A 22918-nucleotide genomic window follows, 5' to 3' on the forward strand; every position below is an offset into this window, starting at 1 on the left:
TTCTCAATGGATCTTGGAAAAATATTTTTGTGCCTGCACCAGTCTGTGTGAAGGTGTGTGAGTGTGGGGCAGAGGCCAGAGGCATTGCAGCCCAGAGCTGGAGCTACATGAATCCAATGTGGGTTGTGAACCATCCAATGGGGTGTTGAGAATAAACTTGGGGCCTCTGGAAGAGCAGTTTGTGCTCTTAACCAGGAGCCAACTAAGCCTGTTTGTTGTTTGTGTGTGTGTGCTGAGTCTGATGCAACCCAGGCTGGTCTCACATTTAACTGTGTAGCTGAGGCTGGCCTTGAACTCCTGATCCTATCTCCACCCCCCAAGTGCTGGGGAATAACAGAATTACAGGTGTGTGCCATATACCCTCAGCTTGTTCATTTGGCAAATGGGTGTTAAGATGTCTTTCTGTTATGGTGTATGTTGATCTCCACAGGTCACATGTGCAGTGTGAGGTCAGCCAAGGGTGGACATATAGATGGGTAGGTTTATGAAGTCCTGAGGTGGTTAGGCAGGCTCTGAGTGTTAGCTGAGCTGGCTGAGAAACAGCTGAAGTGACTCCATCTCATAGACTCAAATTCATGATTGAGGTCTCTGGTGCAGGTTGGTGTCTCACTCCCTAGGAACTATCCTGGCATCAGGGGAGCCAAGGTTGGGTTTGGGGCACAGAAATGAGTGGCCAGGCTGGCACACTAATGGAGGGGTACTATTTTCCTCAGGTGCCTTATGTCTGCTACCATGCTAGGAGAAACCAGGGTCAAGCTATTGTGCAGCACTCAGGTCTAGCAGCTGCTTTTTGTTTTTCAAGTAGCTCTGGTGTCCTGTAGACCAGGCTGGCCTTAAACACGCAAAGATCTGCCCACCTCTGCTTCCTGAGCTGCGATTAAAGGTGTGCACCACCAATGCCTGGTGGCTGTTATCTTAATTAGAGCTACCATGACTGCCCACAGATCAGGCCTGGGGGCCTTCCTGAGAGTGGATGGGATGAAGCTGGGTGTGTTGGCTCTGTGCTTTAGACCTCTCTGCTAGACTCCCTTTTACAGAGACATGGGGCAGTGCATGATCACGGCCTTCTTAGCACTGCCTGAGGGAGCTGGAGGCTCAAGGAATGAGGACAGCCAGTCCTTTCCCTAGTGATGGCAGCACAGGGCTCAGCACCAGGTGGCTTAGGTCTGCTGTCCGGTAGTGTTTGTTCAGTGGGGATTGTTTTCTAGTCCCTGTTGCAGAAAGGACAACAGCAACAGCAATGGGACCCTGAAGAATCCACTGTGAATTTGGCCTCGGGCTGGCCGTTGGTCAGTAGTATATGTACTGAGGACAAGTTTAGGCCGGTCATGACCACAGTGGCTCCAATGAATTTGTAAGCACCCATAGGTTACAGTTAGTTCTTCCCTAGGGTACTCCCCTGGACTTCCGTAAGAGTCCTTTCTTGGACTCCAATGGGGAAAGAGAATGAGCCCCGCTCAGTTTGCTAGGGAAAGCTTCCATGGGAAGCCAGGTTATGTATTCATCATTATGGCTGGTCTCATGGTCCCTGTCAGCAGGTCCACAAAACAGAGCCTAGAGCTAAATGAGTTTCCAGGCTGCTGCTTCATCCATGTAGAGCCCCGCTTCCTCCCCCTCTTTCTCTGAATCCACTGAGGAGGGCTTTACGGACAGGACAGGCTCCAGGAAACAACTGTCACTTTATTTGCTTACAAATCTCTTTCTCCAGGGCAGCAGGGCTTTGGTAGAGGGGGCTGCAGGCTTCAGTCACCCCTTGCCTTCCTCTTCACTGCCTGCACCAGCAGCTCTGAGTAGTGTTCCAGCAGGGCCTGCAGGTTTGGGCTGGCCAAGGGACAAAGTATAGGTGGGGACGGAGGACCTGGGCTAGGCAGTGTCTGGGGCGGGGCCGAGTTAGCTGCAGCCACGCAGTGGCTGGCTCCCAGCTGGCTGTGGATCCAGGCAAAAGTGGAGGCCAGCTCAGTCTGTGCCTGCTGCTGCGCAGCACCCGGCTGGTTGCTGGAGACCAACTGTGAGGGATGGCAGGCTTGTTAGAGGACACCCAGGCAGTGGCAGAGAGCCCTCCCTCTCCACTGTCCCATCCTGCCCTGGGCTCCTTGGCTTACCATGTGGTAAAGGTCAAGCGCTTCTTGGAAGGCAGTCTGCAGCCTGTGCAAGACTGACCCCACACTGCCTGGGTCAACAAGTGCCGGGGGAGGGACTTCAGCTGGCCCAGGCTCCCCACAGTGTCCAGGGCTGTCTGGGATCACACCGGATGCATCTAGGGGTAGAGGGTAAATGGTTAGGGTATTCTGCCTTTCTAGATGGCCCAAGAGAGGCCAGGTAGCTGGGCTAAAGACTGCTGGACATGGACATGGACGGTCTTCAGGCCCCTAGGTTCCTCTTCCCCACAGGGTTCTCTGAATGTAGTAACCTTTTCCCTACATCCTTTTGCTGCCACCCTGAAACTGAAGCTACACTGCTGACCCCCTTTTCTCTTATTTTTCTCACTAGCTTGATCACCTTGTGATATGCCTGACACTGAGATTTCTGTCTGGGCTTCTCCCCTAGTGTAGGAATCAACCTCTTGTTTGTTACTATGTCTCATGTATGCATCCAAGACCTAGAACACAGGCCAGCATATGCTCACTGACTATGTAAATGAGAGAAGGATGGATGAATGAGTGAACCTGGCACAGCTCCTGGGGCCAGCCTGAGTGTCCTACTTGGGGAGGTGAGTCAAGCAGTGCAGGGGACGGGCTAGTGTTCTAGCCATATCCCAAGGGCAGTACTCACCGGAGGTGGGCTCCAGGAGAGCAGCAGTGCTGCCAGGCATCTTAGACCTGGTCTCTAGAAGTTGGAGGCTGTTGAGGTGAGCAGGAGAGATGAGGGGCGCAGAGGCTGAGGTCTTTGGGAGAAACACAGAACTGTGCAGTCCCAGGGTGCTCATGTCTACAGGGCTGGGTGCACAGAAACTGGCTACTGTGACTGCCATACTAGGTGGGACATCCACAGGTTCCTGAGACCACACATGTGTGGTGGGTGGCTCCAGTGGGGGTGGAGAGAGAAGCTGCTCACAGACACTGGATAAGGTCAGTTTTAGGCTGGCTCGGGCCTCATGGTTGCCCCAGGAAGACAGTGCAGGCTCGTGGCCTTTGACGCTAGAAGTGAGTGTTACTGTGGTGGGGATGGCCTGGAGTTCCTGGCCAGGGGATAAGGGCTTATGAAGTGACCTGGGTAGCTCAGCTGTCACAGAGCCCTCACTGTCCCCAAGAGAGATGCTACGTGTTATCTTGGCATGTGAGCTCATTGTGGACTCCAGGTAAGAACATGTCGATGGGGTGGAGATACTTTGCTCCCGGCCTGTGGTCAGTGCAGATATGGGTGTTAAAGGCTTCCTGTCTGTGGGTGGCACCAAAGAAGGAAGGACACAGGATGCCAGGCCTGCAAGGGGAGGAGCTGTAAAAGAAGTAGATTGTTCACTTGCACCCCTGCCTCAGAACCCTGCCCTAAAAAAGCTTCAAATCGGAACAGACACCTCCATGGCTCCTCTGGGCACCCAGGGCTGTTCCTCTAGGATTACGGAGACTTACTTGGTAGACTCAAGGCCTCTGGAGTCTCTTCAGCCTTCTGTCCAGAGAGGACCTGCAAGCACAGCTCTTGGTAAGGACAAAGCCTCCTGGATTGCATCCCTGTGTCCCGAGAGAGTGATCCCAATACTCACGTTGGTCCCATCTGAGGACATGTAGCCAGTACCTGCTCTCAGGGGCCCTGCTTTGGGCTGGTTGCCCCCTTGGCCCATAGGCGAACCTCTGGAGACTTTATAAGGTGCAGGGGCAGCTGGGGAGGGAACCTGGGGAGGAAGCCAGGTGGGAAAGACATGTTCACATAGCCTTACCATGGGGTAACTGAGGGGCATGTTTCCACCTGGGGCTGGGGGTAGAAAGAGGGGAGCATAGGGGTTACTAGCTTCTACCTGGAGGTCTTCTGGAGGCGGGAGAGGAACTGGGTGGAGATGCTCAGCCGGGGATTGAAGAAATAGTCCTCCGCTTCCGAGATCTTTATGTCTCCCAGTGATCCATGAAAGAGCTCTAGGAAGACATCCATGGGTCCTCAGGCCTGCTGACACCTCAGATGCCTCAGGTGTGAATTGAGGGGCCAAACTGCTCTCCCACCCATCCTTCACCACCTTACCATGAAAGACTACCCAAAAATACTCACACTGTGCCTGGCACTAAACACACACACACACACACTCTCTCTCTCACTCTCACTCTCTCTCTCTCTCTCTCTCTCTCTCTCTCTCTCTCTCTCTCTCTCTCAGGGTAAAAGGTCAGTTCCTACCTTCAGTAGGGGCATCAGTAAGTGTCTCAAAATGGTGGCGAAGGAACTTTTCCTGCTCAGGCGTCTGGGGTAAGGAGCCATTGCCCAAGCCTGGCACCTCAGGCTGGGAAAGCTCTTCTGTACTTGAGTGCTCTGGATGGGAGGCAGGCGGAGAGGAGTTGTCAGCACTATGAGTCACGGCAGATGACATTTGACAATGGAGAAACCCAGACCTGTCTGCCACACACCTGGTTGCTACTAGGCTGAGAAAGAAACGGCAGTCTTTTATTGAGGAAACTGAGGCTCAGGGCTGACAGGAACTTTTACCTGGCTTACCTGTCATGGTGAGGTGAGGGCCACGTTCTGTGTGAGGAGTTGAGACATGGGTGGTGGCAAAGCTGCACTCCAGTTCAGCCTCTGACTCCCCTGAGTCTGAAGGAATAGGGGTGGGGGGTGGGGTCAGGAGCCTGCCTGAGGCAAGACAGGGGGCACTGACCAGATGCCTTGCAATTTGTTTTCCCATCTGGAGGATGGGGGCAATATGTATCCCCTCACATCTTTATGGACCAGCAAGGTCCCCCAATCAAGCAGAGGCAGAGCCGGGTACTCAGCATCCTCAGGTAATGGTAGAAACACCTTTGTCTTCTGGGATATTATCAACATTTGAGAACTGGGTCAAGGCCACTACCAGTGCCCACAAGAGGCCATTACAGACCACGAGGGTGCCTGCTTGCTCCCCACTCACCCTCAGGGGGGCTCTGATCCTTTGAACTGACAGAGGAGACCCTGAGATAGGAGTCGCCTTGCTGGTCTTCAGGTCCTGCCTCTGCCTCTTCCTCATAATACTCCCTGTAACACCATCAGGGCAGGGTTATACTGGCAATTAACAACTGGCTCTTTCCCAGAACCCTGAGGCCCACACCCTGCTCCCAGAGCACACCCCAGCCTCTCCTGCCTCCAAACAAAATCCCTCATCTAATCTGGGACCAAGGAAAGTGAAGCTGCAGCTAAGTCTGTCTGAGACAGCCCCACAACTTACCCATGTCCATTCCCACAAGCCACTAGGAGAACAAAGAGGTTTCCAGGTTGGACCTCTCACCGGGGCTCCCTCTCTCCAACTATGGGTCCCTGTGGTGCATAGGACATTCACCTTTGCATCCCTATAACTGTTGCTTCCGCCTCTGGGGAGCAGAGGATGAGTTCTCTTGTCTCAGTGGCTTCCCTCTGTAAAGGCAGGTAGGAGGGGCGTCCTTGGCTGTCCTCTTTGGGATTCCCTGACTAGGAGTGAAGAGCAGAGCCATTCTGAGGTAGCCAGGTTCACCCCAGGCCCTTGAATGCTGCCAGCAGTTATGCACAAGTGGAAGAGGAGTGGCCCCACAGCCCCCACTCCCAGACACATCAGAGACAGTGTGAAGTCAGCACATAGCCAGACCTCCTCACCTGCCCTGGCATCAGCAGTCCCTTTACAGATAAGGTGTAGGTATGGCCTAAGACCAGAAGAGGCCTGACCCTCTGTCTGGTTACAAGACAACCAAGAATAAGCAAAGCACTGGCTGGGCAGGCTCAGTGGCACACACCTTAAATCCCAGCACCCATAGGCAGAGGCAGAGGGTCTCTGAGCTCCAAGCCAGCCTCGTCTAAGTAATGCGTTCCAGCCCAGCCAGAGTTACATGATCAGACTGTCTCAAAACACAACAACAAAAACAGGCAAACCAGTTCATGAGGAGAGGTGAGAGCACGGGTTCCCACAGGTGTGGTGGGTGGGAACTGACTTGGGGTTAGAAGAGAGTTTCCAGGAGGCAGAATACGCTCAGAGGGTGACGTAGGTGGCAAGTACCTCTGAGTGACACAGGTAGTTCACAAAGTCTTCTCCCTGAGACGTGTGTCTGTTACCTAGTGAACACTGTGTCACAGTAAAGAGGAAATGTATTCATGAGAATAGGAAAGGATTGCCTTCTAGGAAAAAAAAGGGTCCAACCCTGCATCTCTGAGTTCTCTGAGGCAATAGAACCATTATTTGGAAAACTAAGAGAGGCAAGCCTCTTACCTCGGGTCACAGGCAGGGAGGGGCTAATCCAGGGCTCTACCCACTTAGAGCTCCCCATTTAGAAGAGAAGCCTATCCTGGGACCAAGCTTTAAGAGCTTGGTCAAGGGCTGGAGAGATGGCTCAGAGGTTAAGAGCACTGACTGCTCTTCCAGAGGTCCTGAGTTCAATTCCCAGCAACCACATGGGGGTTCACAACCATCTGTAATGGGATCTGATGACCTCTTCTGGTGTGTCTGAAGACAACCAGTGTACTAATATAAATAAATCCTTAGCCGGGCAGTGGTGGTGCACGCCTTTAGTCCCAGTACTTGGGAGGCAGAGGCAGGTGGATTTCTGAGTTTGAGGCCAGCCTGGTCTACAAGTAAGTTCCAGGACAGCCAGGGCTACACAGAGAAACCCTGTCTCCAAAAACAAAACAAACAAAACAAAAAATCTTAAAAAAAAAAAAAAAGAGCTTGGTCAAGTCTCTGAGTGACCCACTCCCAAAGATTGCCTGTTTGTCCTCCACCATCCCGTTAACCCTCTCTGCTCATCCTTGAGTGAGCAGCCACAATGCAGGGAGGCTGGGGGGCTGGCTGTACCTCACTCAGCAGACCTGCCAGGTTTTGTGGCTCCACTGAGTCCAGAATAGAGCCATCTAGAGTTTCAGGCTTCATGGGTGTAAGGTAGGAATCCAGGGTCCAGGCATCCAGGATGGTCTTGAGGGGTTCCTGCTCAGCCCGCTCTGCCCAACGGCCATGTGGCTGGTAGCTGCGCTTGGCACGGAAAGCTGAGCTGTCTGTCACATCATCATCCCCTAGCTTGAGGGACAGGGACAGTAGTTAGGCAGCTAGCCATAGCCATGCGTCTGCTACTTTCGACAAGGACTACACAGATCTCATGTGGTCTCCTGGCTTTACACCCTTTAAGTAAACAGCTTCCAGACATGATGAGCCTCTGTCCAGAACCCATCTTTCTCTTTCTCTCTCCCTCCTCCTTTCTTCCAGATAAGGTCTTACCCTTACCATGGTGGCTGGAACCTCCCATAGAGGCAGTCTTTCTGACCCGGCTCTCAAGAACTGGGACTATAGGTGTAAGCCACCAGACCAGCTGGGAGCTTACCAACAAGGCTTTGCCACCTTTCCACATGGGTGTCTCAGAGTTACTATGTTGGGGGCCCTACTTCTGATTATCCCTTATCTGCTCCCTCCCCACCAAGCCTTACCAGCCCCAATGATTCTTTGCAGTTTCTTAAGCCCCAAACAGTGGCAGTCATTCTCCTCCCAATGTGGTCTGTCCCTCCCACGTCACTTGTATTTCACCAACAAATTCTCTCAGCTGTCACTCAAACACACCCAAACACAGCCCTGTTCCTATTCTACCAAAGCTGTTGCTGGAGAGGACACATTTGTGATTTGTGTTAATTCTACATTTTCTCATGTCCAACTGTGAGACAGCTGAATATGCACTTACCTTCTCAGGGCCTCAGATCTCCTGTCTGTAGAACAGAGATAGGAAAGGCCCCACTGAAGGTTATGCTTTGTATTTTTGTTTTGTCTTTTCAAGGCAGGGTTTCTCTGTATATCCCAGGCTGGCCTGGAACTCACTCTGTAGGCCAGGCTGGCCTGGAACTCAGAGATCTGCTTGCCTCTGCCTCTGCCTCTGCCCACTGAATGTTGGGATTAAAGGCGTGCGCCACCCACTGCTCAGCTAATTTTTTCTTTTACACTAACTTTTTAGAATGTAAAATAAAATTGTCTTCTAAGAAATTAAAATAATAGATTAATGGTTTCCATACAAGTGAAGACCAAGTGAAAGACAACAAAGGGGCTGAGAGCTGAGTAAGCATCCTGTCCATGTTGAGTGTTGTGTATCATAGTGTGTGGGCAAGGAGGAGCTGCAGCCTGCGAAGGCCAGGCCTGACCTAGGCATGGCCTTGGGGATGAAATAAAGTCAAAAACCTTTTTTGCTGTTTGCAGTACCGAGGGTAAACCGAAGGTCTCACTGTGCTAGAACCCGTCTCCCAGCTTTCTTTTTACTTGTTACCACTTCTTATTTCGTTTGTTTCGGAGACAGGGTCTCATGTTCTCATGTACCCCTGGCTGGCCTGGAACTTGCTATGAAGCAGAGGATGATCTAATCCCTCTGATGCGGCTAGAGAAGTGCATCGCCACAGCCGAGGGCGGCGTGATGCTAACAATCATCTCCAACCCATCACTTGTTAGAGACGGTTACCCTAGGCTGGCCTTGAACTCTGGAGATCCCCTCCTTCCTCCCAAATGCAGGCTGTGTGCCTGCCTTACTGCTTCACTCCCAGTTAGGGGTCTTACTAAACTGCCCAGGGTGGCCTTTTCCTCATTCCTCAGTGCATGCAAGCCTTGACCTTGTAATCCTCCTGTGTCAGTCTCCTGAATACCTGTGGCCTGTACCACAGCTCTGGCTAAAGGTTAGGTTCTGCTACCAGTCTTTCCTCACAGGCTCCTAGCCTGTCCCTCATCCATGCCAACAAGTAACCATTCCTTCCACCCCACCACCATCTTTGTAGTATTTCTTTCCCTTATATCCAACAGAATGGCCCCACCTTTGAAATCCCTCTAGAGTCCACTGGCTTCCTTCTAATCCAGCCCCCAGGCTCTCCTCCAGGCCTCTTACCTGTCACTACCTTATGCTCTGGAGACTTCAGCAGATGCCACTTGGCACTAAACTGATATCCTGAACAGTCTTTATTTTTCCTTCCTATTGTCGTTTCCTCTCTTGCATACATCCGTCCTCACATCCTACACAGCTTACCTAATGTGGGGTACATGCCCTCTCCCACTTCCCTTCACAGGAGAGCAGGCCTGGAAGAGCAAGACTATCCCTTGCTCCCTGTTCCACCTCCAATGGCCAGAACAGTGGCAGGCAATGGCAGAACAGATGGTTGCCTGAACCAAGGGCTGCCTCAGCTGAGACGAAAGGATGATGGGGTTCTCCACAGAAAGGAGACATGGAGAGAAAAAAAGGACTTCCTGAAGGAAAGGGGAAGGATCCCTGCCAGCCACTACATCTCCCATCCTCCCACTATACTCACCAGCCGCTTTGCCCAGAGTGGCAGCTTGCCATTGGTCAGCAGGCATTGAGGATCTGCAGACACACACAGATACATGAAGACAAGTCAGGCAATCTCAGAGATGAATGGACCACACTTACAACTGAGTTTTCTCCAAAAGGGGTGGCACAAGACCCCATAGGTAGGTCAAAAGATGTCCAACCTCACTATCAGAGAAATGAAAATTTAAATAAGGTATACTATTACTTATAAAATTCACCAAGTCTAAATATTGGGGAGAGGGGCTCAGTGTACTGCTACATGCCCATAATCTCAGCATTCAGGAGGCTGAGGCAGGAGAAGCAAGAGCTCCAGATTGGTCCAGGCTACAAAGTGACAGCCTGTTTTCAAAAGACCAAAACCAAGACCATGGATGGGGCTTGGCTGTAGAGTGTTAGCTTGGCATGTTCAGGGCCCTGAGTTCAATCTGTATTGCAGTGTGGGGGAAAGTGAGCACAGCCTTACACACCATTTTGGATAGCACATCCAAGTGAATTTAGAGCACTCTTAGGGTTCCCTTTTAAAATAAAAAATGTTCTGATGTCAGGATCCAGTGTATCTGTTCAGGAAAAATACTCAGTACCCAAGTAGGGGACCCAGGAAAGGTGGGTGCAGCTTCCACAACATGGTATGAAATTAGAAAAAACTGAACGGGGTGGTGATGGCACATACCTTTCAGCCCAACACTCAGCACTTGGGAGGCAGAGGCAGGCAGATCTCTGTGAGTTCAAGGTCAGCCTGGTCTACAGAGCATTAATTCCAGGACAGCCAGGGCTACACAAAGAAACCCTGGCCCTCAACCCCCCCAGAAAAAGAAAGAAAAAAAAAAAAAAAAAAAAAAGGAAAACAACTAAATGCTCTATTTCGTGGGGAGTAACTATACTAGCATGCTATGAAAGATTCGGGCTTCTGCTTACGTCCATTCACATACAGTCAGAGAAGCCGTTTCTGAGAGGAGAGAGAAAAGGAAAAGTAGCTACGGTACATCAAGACTTAAATCCATAATAGGACATGTTGCAATTCACACAGAGTATTAGTGTTCAGGGAAAGGCTGACACTCTAAACCAGCCTAGTGGTCAGCATGGAACAGCAGACTGGGAGTGTGAAAGGTAACAAGAAAAATTACACCTGCTTTTTCCAGCTAAATTCTCACACTGCGCCAGGCAGTGGTGGCTCACACCTTTAATCCCAGCACTTCGGAGGCAGAGGCAGGCGGATTTCTGAGTTCGAGGTCAGCCTGGTCTACAGAGTGAGTTCCAGGACAGCCAGGACTACACAGAGAAACCCTGTCTAGAAAAACAAAAACAAAAAACAAACAAACAAAAAAACACCTCACACTGCTATTATGTATCAGGAAGCTGAAGTCCTTCTGACCCTCAGGAGAGCCACCCTACAGGCTCCAAGTTCTGTCTGTTTCCAGCCTCTCTTCCAGCTGAAGGCATAATGGCCAGTGAGATCGACTGAAAGCTTGGAAGTGGCTTCTGAGAAAAGGCTTCCTCTTTATGCATTTATTTGTGTGTGGTACTGTACCCAGGGTCTCACATACAGCAGGCAAATGCTTCATCACAGAGCTACTTCCTCAGCTGTTGTTGTTGTTGTTGTTTTTGTTGTTGTTGTTAGTGAGACAGGTTCCCAGGCCCACCAAATTCCCAGGCTGGCTTGGAACTCACTCTGTAAACCAGGTTGGTATTGAGATTACTGCTCTCCTGCCTCAACCTCCTAAGTATCTATGATTACAGGTCTGCTAGGAGCATCTTTAAAGGGAGATTCTTAGGACAGACTGTCTTCTCTCTTCAGCCAGCCCTAAGGCCTGGAATTTGAGCAGCCATCTTGCAGCCATAGGGCAGATGCAGGGGAGCAGGTGCACAGCTAGCTTTTCATCAAATGCAGCTAGTGTTCACCCTCTGCAGAACAGCAGCACCCTCCTTTCCTTGGTAAACCCTTTGGGGAAGTTCCCTTAGTCCTCACCCACTTCCTGACTTGCTCAGGTACTTAAGCAGAGCCGACTAAGCCTTAGCCTGCAGGATCTGGCTGATCACAGCAACTGATTCTGACGTGGGCCACAGTTTACTTCAGGAACACACATCACAACTCCAGAACTCTCCTTGAGAATTAGGAAGGAGTGCTCATTTCTCTGCAGAGTTTTATAAGTCTATAGCTGATAGAGGCCTCTTTTCCTCTCAAAAAGGGACAGTCTGCCTATGCACAAAGATGATGTGAAGAAAAGCAGAGGCAGAGGATGGAGAAAAAGATCTTCCTCTTCTCTGTGGTTTTAAGATAAAGTCTGACTTACTATGTAGCCCAGGTTGACCTGGGACTTGCAATTCTCCTCCTTCATTGTAAGTGCTGCACTGTATGTGAGCAACCACACTCAGCAGAATGTCTCTCTTTGAGACAGGGTTTCTTTATAGTACAGGCTCTTCTGGAGCTTGCTATATGTAGACTTCCTATGTAGATCAGGCTGGTCTTGAATTCACAGAGATCTTTTGGGATTAAAGGCATGAACAGGCTAGCCTCAACTTGCTATGTAGCTAAATGCTGGGATAAGAGGCAGGTGTAAAACACTCAGTGGGAAAGTATCTTCCTTTTAATATCACATGACTATCTGAACCCAGCAAACCTTGACTAGTATTCATTTTCTCAGTTACATCAACCAAAATCATTAGCTCAATATTATATTAATAGTTTTGACCCCAGGCTACTGTTCCCCCTTTCCTAACCTGGGTCCAAGCTCTCTTTGGATGGTGTTTTCAGTAACTCTTCTGGTTCACATTCCTCCTCCATCTCATCCTCCGTCTGCTCTCCAGGGCTCAGGGAACGAATCTCACTTGGTGTGGATGCATATGTCTCCTGGCTTCGGGAAGGAAAACAGAAAGGAGAGAAGCGTAGGTAAATGGGGTAAGGCAGGGATTTGTCTATGGCTGAGTCTGTCCAAAGTTTTAGCTATGACTCTGATGGGAGCCACAAGGCAGGGTATTAGCCTCAGAACTATAGCACCAACAAGGACCCATTCCCTCGGTGCCTTGCCCAGTTATTCCTCACAGGTACCTGGGAGACGGCATGGAGGCCCTGGCAAAGCTTCTAGATGAGAGGCAGACAGGACTAGGCCAGATCAGAAGAGAAATCTCTAAACATCCCTGCTGAAGTGAACACTCACCAACACCTTCAATCTCCAATCAGAATCTGAGCCAGGCATGGTGGCTCCTGCCTATACTCTTAACACTCAGGGTAAGGCAGGAGGATGGCCTTGAGTTTAAGGCCCGCACGGCCAGTTAGCAAGACTGTATTGGGAGTTCACTCCAACAGTCTGAGAAAGGCAGACAGACTAAAGCAATGTGCTTAGGGAGCTAGAAGTGAATGCCCATCTCTGTGCTGAAGAGTTACGAGAGCACTCAGTGACACTCGAGTCCCCGCTGGCCCCCTGAGCATCCTTCTCCACTGATGGTACTAAGAATGAGGCTTCTGCATTTTAAAACCTTTTGTTAAGTGTGCTTTTGGAACTTTGTTTCCACAGCCTGACATTCCCACCAGCCTAAGGCTAAGGCTCAGCCAGGGCTTTCTTGGCCTTGGCCACTTCACTGGTCTTAGAGCTGGCAGGACCTGAGAGGGCCACTCCACTTCTGGTCCTTGGGCTGCTGCTGCTCCTGGTGGTTGATCTCCAGCAAGTGCTGCTTCATGCAGGTGGTGATCTCCGGGCCCAGGTGCCAGATGAACACACAGCTGCCAAGACCAGGGCACAAAGCAGAATAAAGTCCATGTGGGAGCCACAGCTGAGCCTGGAGGGTTCCCCCCAACCCCCACCAATGTCACCATGGCTAAGATCCTACTCCACAGATGCCCTGTCAGCTTAGTTTAAGGGCTTTGGACCATGGCCAAAGGGCTAGGCATTCCAGCAAGCTAGGGCCTGCTTTAGGGCCTCAAGACTCAAGGAAAAGAGCTTTAGGCAGAGCCTTGGTAAATCAAAGGGAGATACAAAAGAGACCTCCTTCCTCAGGATCAACTGATCCCATAGGACAGGGTACGGCATCATGCTTTCAGACAGATGGGGCCACCTCTCTTACAGAGCAAACAGAGGCTCAGAGAGGAGAAAGGACCTGTTCAACATCACAAGGAAATGACACATCTGGAGTGGAACTAGGACTGGAAATGACTCAAGGTGTATACTGACCGAAGCGAGAGCAAGGCAGGAGCTTTAAAGCACTCTCCACACAGGCTAAAAGCACAGCAATGCTGGAACTGAGCCCCTCTCCCCATGATGCATGCCAGCCTACTTCTAGAGTAAGGCCTACCCAGGGGCAGCCTCCACACTTGTCCTACCTGTCTCCAGATACTGTGATCAAGTGGCGGCAGTCATAGGTGAACTTCATGCCAGTGACAATTTCTGCAAGCAAAGGATAGGCTATTCTTACTCTGGATCAGGCCGTGGGGGCAGGGAAGGGGGCACGGGCAGACATCTTTCTGAATGGCCAAACACCTACCTGAATGGCCAAACATCTTGGCAACACACTCGCCTGAGTAAAAGTCAATCAAGGAGATGCTTTTGTCAGAGCAGCTTGTGGCCAGGAAGGTGCCCGAGGGGTCCACGTGGACCTGAGGGAAGAATCACATGTCATCTTGAGCTGCTTGCTTTATTGGCAGGCCTGGGCCAAACATCTCAGTACCACCCTGAGTGACCATCCCTCTGGTTATGGACACTTAGTACAGGGAATCAACTCAGAGCAGTCTCATGACACCCCTGGCAGGGAAGGAGTTTCTACTCTCATTTTGCTGGTGAAGAATTAGCAGCTACCAGGGCAGAAACAATGGCCAGGCCCTGGGCTAAGAAGGACTGAGTGACTACAAACTTAACCCTCTGCAGAACAACCCTAGGGTGGAAGCTGTTTTCATTTGTATTTGGTCAAACAGGATGAATGACCCGCCCAAGGTCACACAGTCAGCCTGAGGCACAGCTGGGAACTGTTCAGGGAATCTGAACTCAGAACAACTCCCTAGGGCCAGAGTCTCTGAGAAGTGCCCACTTTTCCTGTGTCCTGTGGGAGAACAAGCCAGAAGAGTGAAAGTTCTCTGCTTCTTCCAGCTACACCCCATTGTCACCCAAACCAGAGCCCACTCAGCAACACAGGACCCCTCCCTCCGTTCCAACTTAAGCACCCTTGGCTAGCCAGTCCTGAACGGGCACTGTTCAGTGGAAGCGTTTTAATGCTCACCGAGGACAGAGAGCTGCAGAGACAGGGTGGGGCTGAGTACATGTGAGGTTCACACTCACCTTCAGCAGGGACCCTTCATCGCCCTGGGAACCCTTGTAGCACTTCTTCTGTTTCCCACTTACTGTGTTGTAGACCCTGGGGAAGTGGGGTTGCCATGTGGGAGCAGAAGACACCTCCCTGTCCTCCTGGCCCTGCTGCCTTCTGTTTCCTCCTGCCTCCATGATGTCTGGGAGGAGCCCCCACCTCAAGCAGAGGTTATGTCCTAGAGTACTTTTGATCTGGCATCTGCTCCTTTTCACACAGCAAGTTAGGGCTTAGCCCCAAGAGCCCATGAAGGAAGCGGAGAACACATTCCTCAGGCTAACCCTGATAGCTCCTGACCCTCCTACAGGTCACCCATGACCCCCAAGGCTCCCTTCATTTCAGCCCTGACCACTATGCACTTTGGTGAACTGTGAGCTTCATGAAGAAGGGCTGGGCTACCTTGGTCCCCACTGTGATAGCAGCCTTCTCCTGGCAGATCGGAGCTCAAGTGAGACAGTTAAATAAGCTATGAGTTTGTGACTTCTCCATCCCCACAGTCCCAGGAGAGCCAGAAGTCTTCTGCAGGGCTGCTGGCTAAGCCTGCTGGAGCAGATCCTATTCCTCTGGGTTTTTTAGACCAGGACTCATGTAGACCAAGGTGACTCATCTAAGGCTGGCCTTGAACTCCTGATGTTTCCCCAGTGCCAGGATTACAGGCACACACTGCTAGGATGAGGATCAAGATCCTCTGACACTCTCTTCTCCTTGAGAAGAGGCTCCATCCTCTTGCAGTCTCTTTCTCAGCTACAGAGCGGAGCTGCTGTGACCTTGCAACTCTTTCAGAGCTGAGTTTTCTCCCTCCCTCAGACAGCTAGGAGACAACCTTGAATTGTAACTACTTTTATCAGTGCCTTGTAACTTGTAGGGCACATGAATCCTCCTACCCTGAGCCCCTCAGAAATCTACTTTGTCTTACAGAACTGAAGGGCCTGACTCTCCTTTTGGGGCCCCTCAATGCTGCCTACGATGTCAGCCCTGATACCCTGGGAACGGAAGGGCCTAGCACTGACTCCATTGAGCTCTTCAGTGTACCGCCCTAGCTCTCCCTCCCTCTGAGAATCTCATCACACTACCATGAGGCTGGACCTCTCCTAATCCTCTGAGGGCTGCCACTGCCTTTGGGACCTGTTATATTATATACATGGCTGCCTATAGCCAAGAGCCTCTGGCTCTCCTACTCAAGCTCATTTGAAGGGTGATCTCATCTCAGCTTCCCAAGAACCTGCTATAACAGTAGGTATGATACATGCCTGCTTGAAGCAACTTCTAAGAAACAAAAGCTGGGTCCATCAGCCTCACCAGCTTTTCAGGGAACAGATGAACAGTGAGAAAAAGGAGGCAGTCTCTTCTCAAGGAGAAGACAGCTAGCAAGCAAGTAAGATCTTACTAGGCTAAGCTGGAAGCAAGTTGGGGCCAGGCCAACATAGGGCACAGAGAAGTCCTCACCTTACATTGCGGTCCTGGCAGGCCACTGCCACATACTTCTGTGTGATATCAATATCCATGTCATACAAAGTGGTCTTCTCTGCTACATGGTGGGTACGGACGAAGTGCAGCCCATCTGAGGTCTGGTAGGGCAGGCAAAACATTCAGAGGGCACCCCGACAAGCTTCTGACCTAAGTCCCCTAGGAGGTCACCCCACTTTACCTGCTGGGCACTGCGAAAGTAGATGCTCTTGTCAGCTCCACAACTGATCATCTGGACATCTCTGGTGCCTGGAAAAGGAGGAGAAAGGATTGTACAGGTCTGCCCTATGCTACACAGGAAGGAGGAGATGGGAAGCTAGGAAATCATACTTCAGGGCAAGCAACCAACTCTATTAGGATCAGAAAGGTTCCTATTGGTGGGGAGGGCTTTTAAGACACATTGTGTGAGGCAGGTCTGGGCAGAGCATGGGCACACAGGGTACCGAGGGTGGTGGTAGTGCAGGTTGGTAACCCCAGCACTGGGGCAGCCAAGGCAAGAGGAACCCAAGTTCTAGTTAGCTTGGCTACAGGAAATCCTGTCACAAAAAAACAAGAACAACTAAGGGCCAGAGATGTTGCTCAGTGGGCCTCAGATCCCAGCACTTAAGAAACAACGGTGGGAAAATAACTCAAGGTCATCCTTAGCTCCACAGTAAGTCGGAGGCTAGTGTGGGCTGCACTCAACAGCCTTGTCAGAGAGCTGAGGATGCTCAGAAATGACCCACCTAGCTCACTCAACCTCCAAGTCCTGGCATTACAGGCCCACGCTCTCCCAGGTTAAAAGACTCTATCAGGAATCTTCCTGTCACCTTCTACCTTTTTTTTTTTTTTTTTTTTTAACACTTATTAATTTATTGTATACACAGTGTATAGTGTGTGCATGTGGAGGTTAGAGGACAACATGTAGGAACTGGTTCTCTTTTCCATTATGTGGGTTCCAGGGTCATCAGGCTTGGCAGCAAGCACCTTTTACCAGCTGAGCCATTGTGCTTGCCTCTTTCACTTTAGTTTTTTACGTAGGTCTTCATCTTTCATTGAAGGTCTGCATCTTTCATTGAAGCTGGAGTTCACCAATAGGCTAGACATTTCCCAGAATCCTCCTGCCTCTATGCTTTCAACACGGGGTTTACAGGTAGCTTTTTATGTGGGTGCTAGGGATTAGAACTCAGATCACCATGCTTACATGAAAGGATTCTACCCACTGAGCCATGTCTTCAGCCTCTGTGATGGCTTCCAACTCAATTTGGAATCACCTCTGTAACATACCACATGTCTGTGAGGAAACCTGCAGAGGTTTAACTGAGGCGGAAGGACCCACCCAGAATGGGGGCAGCGCTATATGGAGTAGTCTCAGCAGGTACCTCTCTGTTTCTGGCTGTGACTGTCTCCTACTCCTGCAGTCATGCCTTCCTACCAAGAACTGTATCTTCTCCTAAACTGTGAACCAAAACAAATCCTTTTTTTTTTTTTTTTTTTTTGAGTTGGAGTTTCTCTGTGTAGCCCTGTCTGTCCTGGAAGTCAGTCTGTAGACCAGGTGGGCCTCGAACTCAGAAATCCGCCTGCTTCTATCTCTCAAGTACTGGGTTTAAAGGTGCGAGCCACTACTGTGAGGCCTTCCATTCACTTTAAAAATAGTATTTTTGACATTAATTTTCATAAATCAGTAAACCAAAAAGCCCAGTCTTTAGATTCCTGTGGCCCCACAGGCTGCTACTCCTTTCAGACCACAGGGCACGACTGTGCCTACTTGCAAACAAAGAGGCCCATCTGCTGGGGGCCAGCAGGCCAGGGAAAGGAGCTTACCAGCAAACTTAATGGCAGTGATGGAGGAGGAGTGGTCGTCCAGGGTCTGCTCCAGGTTGTAGTTCTTCTCCACATTTAACACGTGAATGAGCCGATCCCGACTGGCTGAAGCCAGCAAAGTCACTCCTGTGAGTGGAGAGGACAAGCCTGGGCTAACAATGGCTAGCTGCTTCTACTTCCCAGATAAGCAGGTGACAGATGTGCAATGCTTGAGAAGGGATCTTCGGCTCCAGAGCTGCAGCTAAGCCGCCCCAAACCAAGGAGGGACAAGCCCTGGGCTCCGGGCAGCCGTCTCGCAGAGCCCCCGTGCCCTATCACCAGTGTGGAAAAGGCAAAGCTTGTGTGTGTGCACCACACTTATCTGAGGTAAGCACTCAGCACACCACAGCACTCCTGGTGAGGCCTACTGTGGAGTGCCAGGGGAAGCCCAGGCGCTCTCTCTTAGCCTCACTTCGAACCATGTCCCAGCTCGGAGTCTTGGCTATTCAGACCCCAGGCAGGCTTTGCTGACAACCACTTTCAGCCAATCCTTTCATTGGGCCTCCTCCCCTTATTGGCCCTCAGACTATGCTGCTCTGGTCACCTAGTGGAGTAGAGTTTTAATAACACAGCCTAAAGCTGGGCTAGCTCAGGAAGAGACACTGAGAATCTGGTGGGCAGAGTGTGCAAGGATGACAGAAAGAAGGCTGGTATAGAAAATCACCATGTTGGGCTGGAGAGATGGCTCAGTGGTTAAGAGCACTGACTAGGGCTGGAGAGATGGCACTGACTGCTCTTCCAGAGGTCCTGAGTTCAATTCCCAGCAACCACATGGTGGCTCACAACCATCTGTAATGGGATCTGATGCCCTCTTCTGGTGTGTCTGAAGACAACCACAGTGTACTCATATAAATAAAATAAAATAAATTAAAAAAAAAAAAAAGAAAGAAAAAGAAAAATCACCATGTCACAGCAGGATGTAACTCCACCTAGACTGGAGAATGTGGTGGTCTGAATGAGAAATAGCCCCACTAGGCATCTCTGAATGAGAAATAGCCTCACTAGGCATCATAGTTGAACAGTTGGTCCTCCTGTATGGAGAAGTAATAGAACCTCCAGGGGCTCGAGCCTTGTTGCTGAGTGTATCAGTCACTGGGAACCAGTGAGTAGGCTCACCCTACTTCCTGCTCTCTGCTTCCTGTGTGCAGATAAAATCATCAGCTAATTTCTTGTTCTTGTCACATGCCATGCCTTCCCTGACATTAATGGGCTCTATCCCTCTGGAAGCATGAGGTAAAAGAAATTCTCTCTTCTCTACATTGTCTTTGGTCATGGTATTTCATTATAGCAGCACAAAAGCAACTCAATACAGGATATTCCAAAAGGGTATTATCTGAACCAAAAGATGAAGAAAACAGACAAACTAAACTGAGGGAATTCTACAAGACTGGCCTGTACACTGCAGAAAGCCAAACTCCAAATACCAAGGTAAGAGTGGGGAAGGACTTCAGAATAAAGATGATACCAAAGCCAAGATGGCAAGACACGTGAACCCAGATTAGAAACTAGGGTTCCTTGAGAGACAATACTAAGGAACCGACAACATTTGAGTAAGAACCACTGTATAAATAACATCATGGTATCAAAGTGGAACACACATATTTGGAAGTGTAGTACAGTGTTTCATATGTGTGCATATACATAGATATACACACATGTACATATATGTATGGATACATATGACCACGATGAGACCCAGGACAGTTACAATGATTGACAGGTAATGCTCTGGCACTGAGCTACACCCCTAGCACACAGCCCTGTAAATGGAGATAGTCTTCTCCTGAGGGTAGTGGAGGGTCAGGGGACATTATGCCTGAACTTTCACATCACCCAACACGAAACCAAAATGTGTGTGCCCTTATTTTCATCTGCATGTAGCACCCCCCCACACAGAACAGAGAGAAGAGCAGAGGAAGTCACGCACAGTCAAGGGGTTAGACTACATTTAAAAGAAAAACCTGGATCTAGACGAGGGGCTGTATGTATTTGCTGTAATATTCTTGCAACTTTTCTGTAGCCATTTGGCTTTTTACTCACACACCTTCATCTGGGACCTTGATGAGGTTCTGGGACCAGCACTCGCCTTCAGCGGTCTTTCTTGTGGAATCTGTGGACTCCAAGCCAACGTGGTCTAGAGTCTAGCAACAGGGCTCTTACTGAACTCAAGACTCCCACCAGCTGTTGCTTTCTGTGGCTCTGCCCACCTGACCTCAGTGTGCTGTGGGCTCACCTGTCTCAGGCTTGGAGTACTCCAGGCACAGGACCTCAGCATCGTGGGCCTCCACCTTGATCAGCTCATCCATGAAGTGCAGCTCGTGGATCCTAGGAGACACACACTGCCCACTATATCCTGCCCACACCCCTGGCCTGACTCTAGGCCAGTAATGCAGTCTTATTGTGTCAAGTAGTCTGAGATGCCCAACCACATCTTCCCATCCAGAACACGGCTGTGGTAAAGGGAGCAGTGCAGCGCCAAACAGACCACAGGCATGACCTCTTGTAGTTCACAGGCCAAAATATAACCACAGGGATTGAGGACAGTCCTCTGTAGCAAAAGCCATTTTTACAGAGCTAAATATCATAAGCAGTCTCTAATGAAAAGGTCAAAGAATCAGAGACCATATTGATAGATTTATCTTTCTTTTCTTTTTTTGTTATTTTGAGACAGGATTTCTCGTATAGCCCTGGCTGTTCTGGAATTCACAGAAATCTGCCTGCCTCTGCCTCCCAAGTGCTGGGATTAAAGGCGTACGCTACCATGACCTAGCTGTTTTCTTTCTTTCTATCCTGATAGTAGCTTCCCCTCCCCTTTCTTTCTCTCTAGCCTTTCCTTTTCACCCCTCTCACCTCCCTTCTCCCCCTTCTCCTCAGAAGAGGGGAGGCCTCCCATGGAAGTAAAAACAGATTATTTATCCTTTTAAAGGGAAAGAGGGCCCTCACTATTCAGCCCTAGCTGGCCTTTTATGTAGACCAGGCTGGCCTCAGGCTCACAGAAATCCACCCGTCTCTGTCTCTAAGTTAAGGCTAAATGCATATGCCTATTTTTAAAATATATGTGTGTGCATCTTTGTGTGTGTGTGTGTGTGTGTGTGTGTGTGTGTGTGTGTGTGTGTGTGTGAAAGTCTGGCAGTTATGAGCTGTCTGTCATGGTCCTCTGTGAGAGCAATAAGCACACGTAAGCCTCCTCCAGCTTTAGAGGCAGAATGTACCATTATGCTTCATTCATTTTCCATTCTTTTTTATTCTTTTCTTTTTAAAGACAGGGTCTCTTTAAGTAGCCCTGGATGTCCTGGAACTTGCTCTGTCGTCTGAGTGGGAGGATTAAAGGTGTCACCAACACATTTGTCTCATCTCTCATTCTTAAACTTCCTCAAATGTAGACTTCATTCATTTTTGCCGCCTCTAGCTCCTCTACTGTCTGCTGTGTGAGTTGTTTTAAAAAGCAAACCAGGGCTTACACAGAGCAGGCTTAGAGGAGTAAATCAGGGGTATCACAGTGCCTGGCAATCACAAGGCAGGGGGCAATAGTGTTTACCTGTGTTAGCACCTTTTACTGTTTGCTATTCAAGGGAGAGCTGCCTCCAAGAGCAGCTTAATGACACACACACCTCACTCAATGCATTGACTGATATCACATTGCCAATATTTAAAAATCACAGAATTTCACAGGAAAAATGAAACAAACTAAAACCATACTAGTGCTAAATAGATGGTGGGTAAGGGTGATTGCTGTCAAGACTGATTTGACTTTCCAGGAACCACACTGGGAAGAGCTGACCCTCAAAGGTTGTCTTCTGATTTCCACACTTACACTATAATATGCACATGTGCGTGCATGCACACATGCACATGCAATAAATAAATAAACTAGAAGCAATTCACCAGTCACCCCATGGTAGCTAGCTGCCCCTTTGTGGGGGCACATGCTTTGCAGTCTCCTCCATACTTGTTTCTTTCAAGACTCAGATGGCCATAGCCATCACATACCACCTTACACCCATGATGGCTGCTCATGCCTATCCCACAATGCTAACACCCTAAAGGCTGAGGCAGAAGGACAGATACAAGTTGAAGACTGAACTGGGCTGCACGGTAAATTCTAGGCCATTCTGGGGTGCCTATAGTGTGAAACCAAGTCTCAATAACTGAGACAGAGTGCAGAGATAGCTCAGTAGGCAAAATGCTTGCTGTGTAAGTGTGAGGATCTAAGATTGGATCCCCAACACCCACTTAAACAGCTAAGTCCAGCAGAACTTGCCTATAGCCCCGGCACTTGGGACCCCTGGGGCCTGCTGGCCAGCCAGGCTAGCCAAACTGGTGAGCTTCAGGATCATGGAGAAATCTTTCTCAGAAGATAGTAAGTGTAACAGTGACAGAAGTGGAGATCCAACTTGACCTCTAGCCTCCATGCAGGCACGTACAAGCACGCACAACCACATAGCCATGGATACATAAATAATAAAAATTACAACAAATCTGGACATGGTAGTGCACACTTGTAACCCCAGAACTCAGGAGGTAGAAGCAGGAGAATCAGTAGTTTAAGGCCATCCTGGCTATATAAAACTGTTTTAAAAACCACAGCAGAGGCTGGGGAGACGACTCAGTAGTCAGAAGCACTGGCTGCTCTTCCACAGGACTGAGTTTGTTAGGTAATTCACAAGCACAAGTAACTCAAGCTCCAGGCCATCTGGCATCCTTTTAACTTCTTCCAGACACACACACACACACACACACACACACACACACACACACACACACACACACACACACACACACACGAGACACACAAAACAAAAACAAAACAACAGTAACAAAAACCAACCAAATAAAAGTAATGAACCACCTTGTGGGGTGGGGAGACCACCTGGGCTTTGTGTGTTCTCCTACACTGAACCCTG

At 49.8% G+C, this 22918-nt stretch overlaps 1 protein-coding gene across 1 annotated transcript in view; it reads right to left on the reverse strand.

The window, feature by feature from the left end:
• Nucleotides 1-1660: 1660 nt before the first annotated feature.
• The window catches only part of Wdr62 (WD repeat domain 62), a 40072-nt gene continuing 18814 nt past the window's right edge, over nt 1661-22918 (reverse strand). The window contains 23 exon segments of the mRNA XM_076931613.1: nt 1661-2006; nt 2103-2257; nt 2773-3435; nt 3570-3621; nt 3701-3780; nt 3783-3829; nt 3953-4067; nt 4321-4452; nt 4636-4731; nt 5045-5148; nt 5450-5577; nt 6137-6202; nt 6929-7147; nt 9397-9449; nt 12135-12268; nt 13015-13134; nt 13732-13795; nt 13893-14004; nt 14681-14756; nt 16152-16273; nt 16354-16421; nt 17976-18101; nt 20248-20339. Coding sequence (XP_076787728.1) covers nt 1743-2006; nt 2103-2257; nt 2773-3435; nt 3570-3621; nt 3701-3780; nt 3783-3829; nt 3953-4067; nt 4321-4452; nt 4636-4731; nt 5045-5148; nt 5450-5577; nt 6137-6202; nt 6929-7147; nt 9397-9449; nt 12135-12268; nt 13015-13134; nt 13732-13795; nt 13893-14004; nt 14681-14756; nt 16152-16273; nt 16354-16421; nt 17976-18101; nt 20248-20339 — 3088 coding nt within the window. The 3' untranslated portion in view covers nt 1661-1742.

The sequence above is a fragment of the Arvicanthis niloticus genome, chromosome 1 (assembly GCF_011762505.2).
Source record: "Arvicanthis niloticus isolate mArvNil1 chromosome 1, mArvNil1.pat.X, whole genome shotgun sequence".
Taxonomy (NCBI): domain Eukaryota; kingdom Metazoa; phylum Chordata; class Mammalia; order Rodentia; family Muridae; genus Arvicanthis; species Arvicanthis niloticus.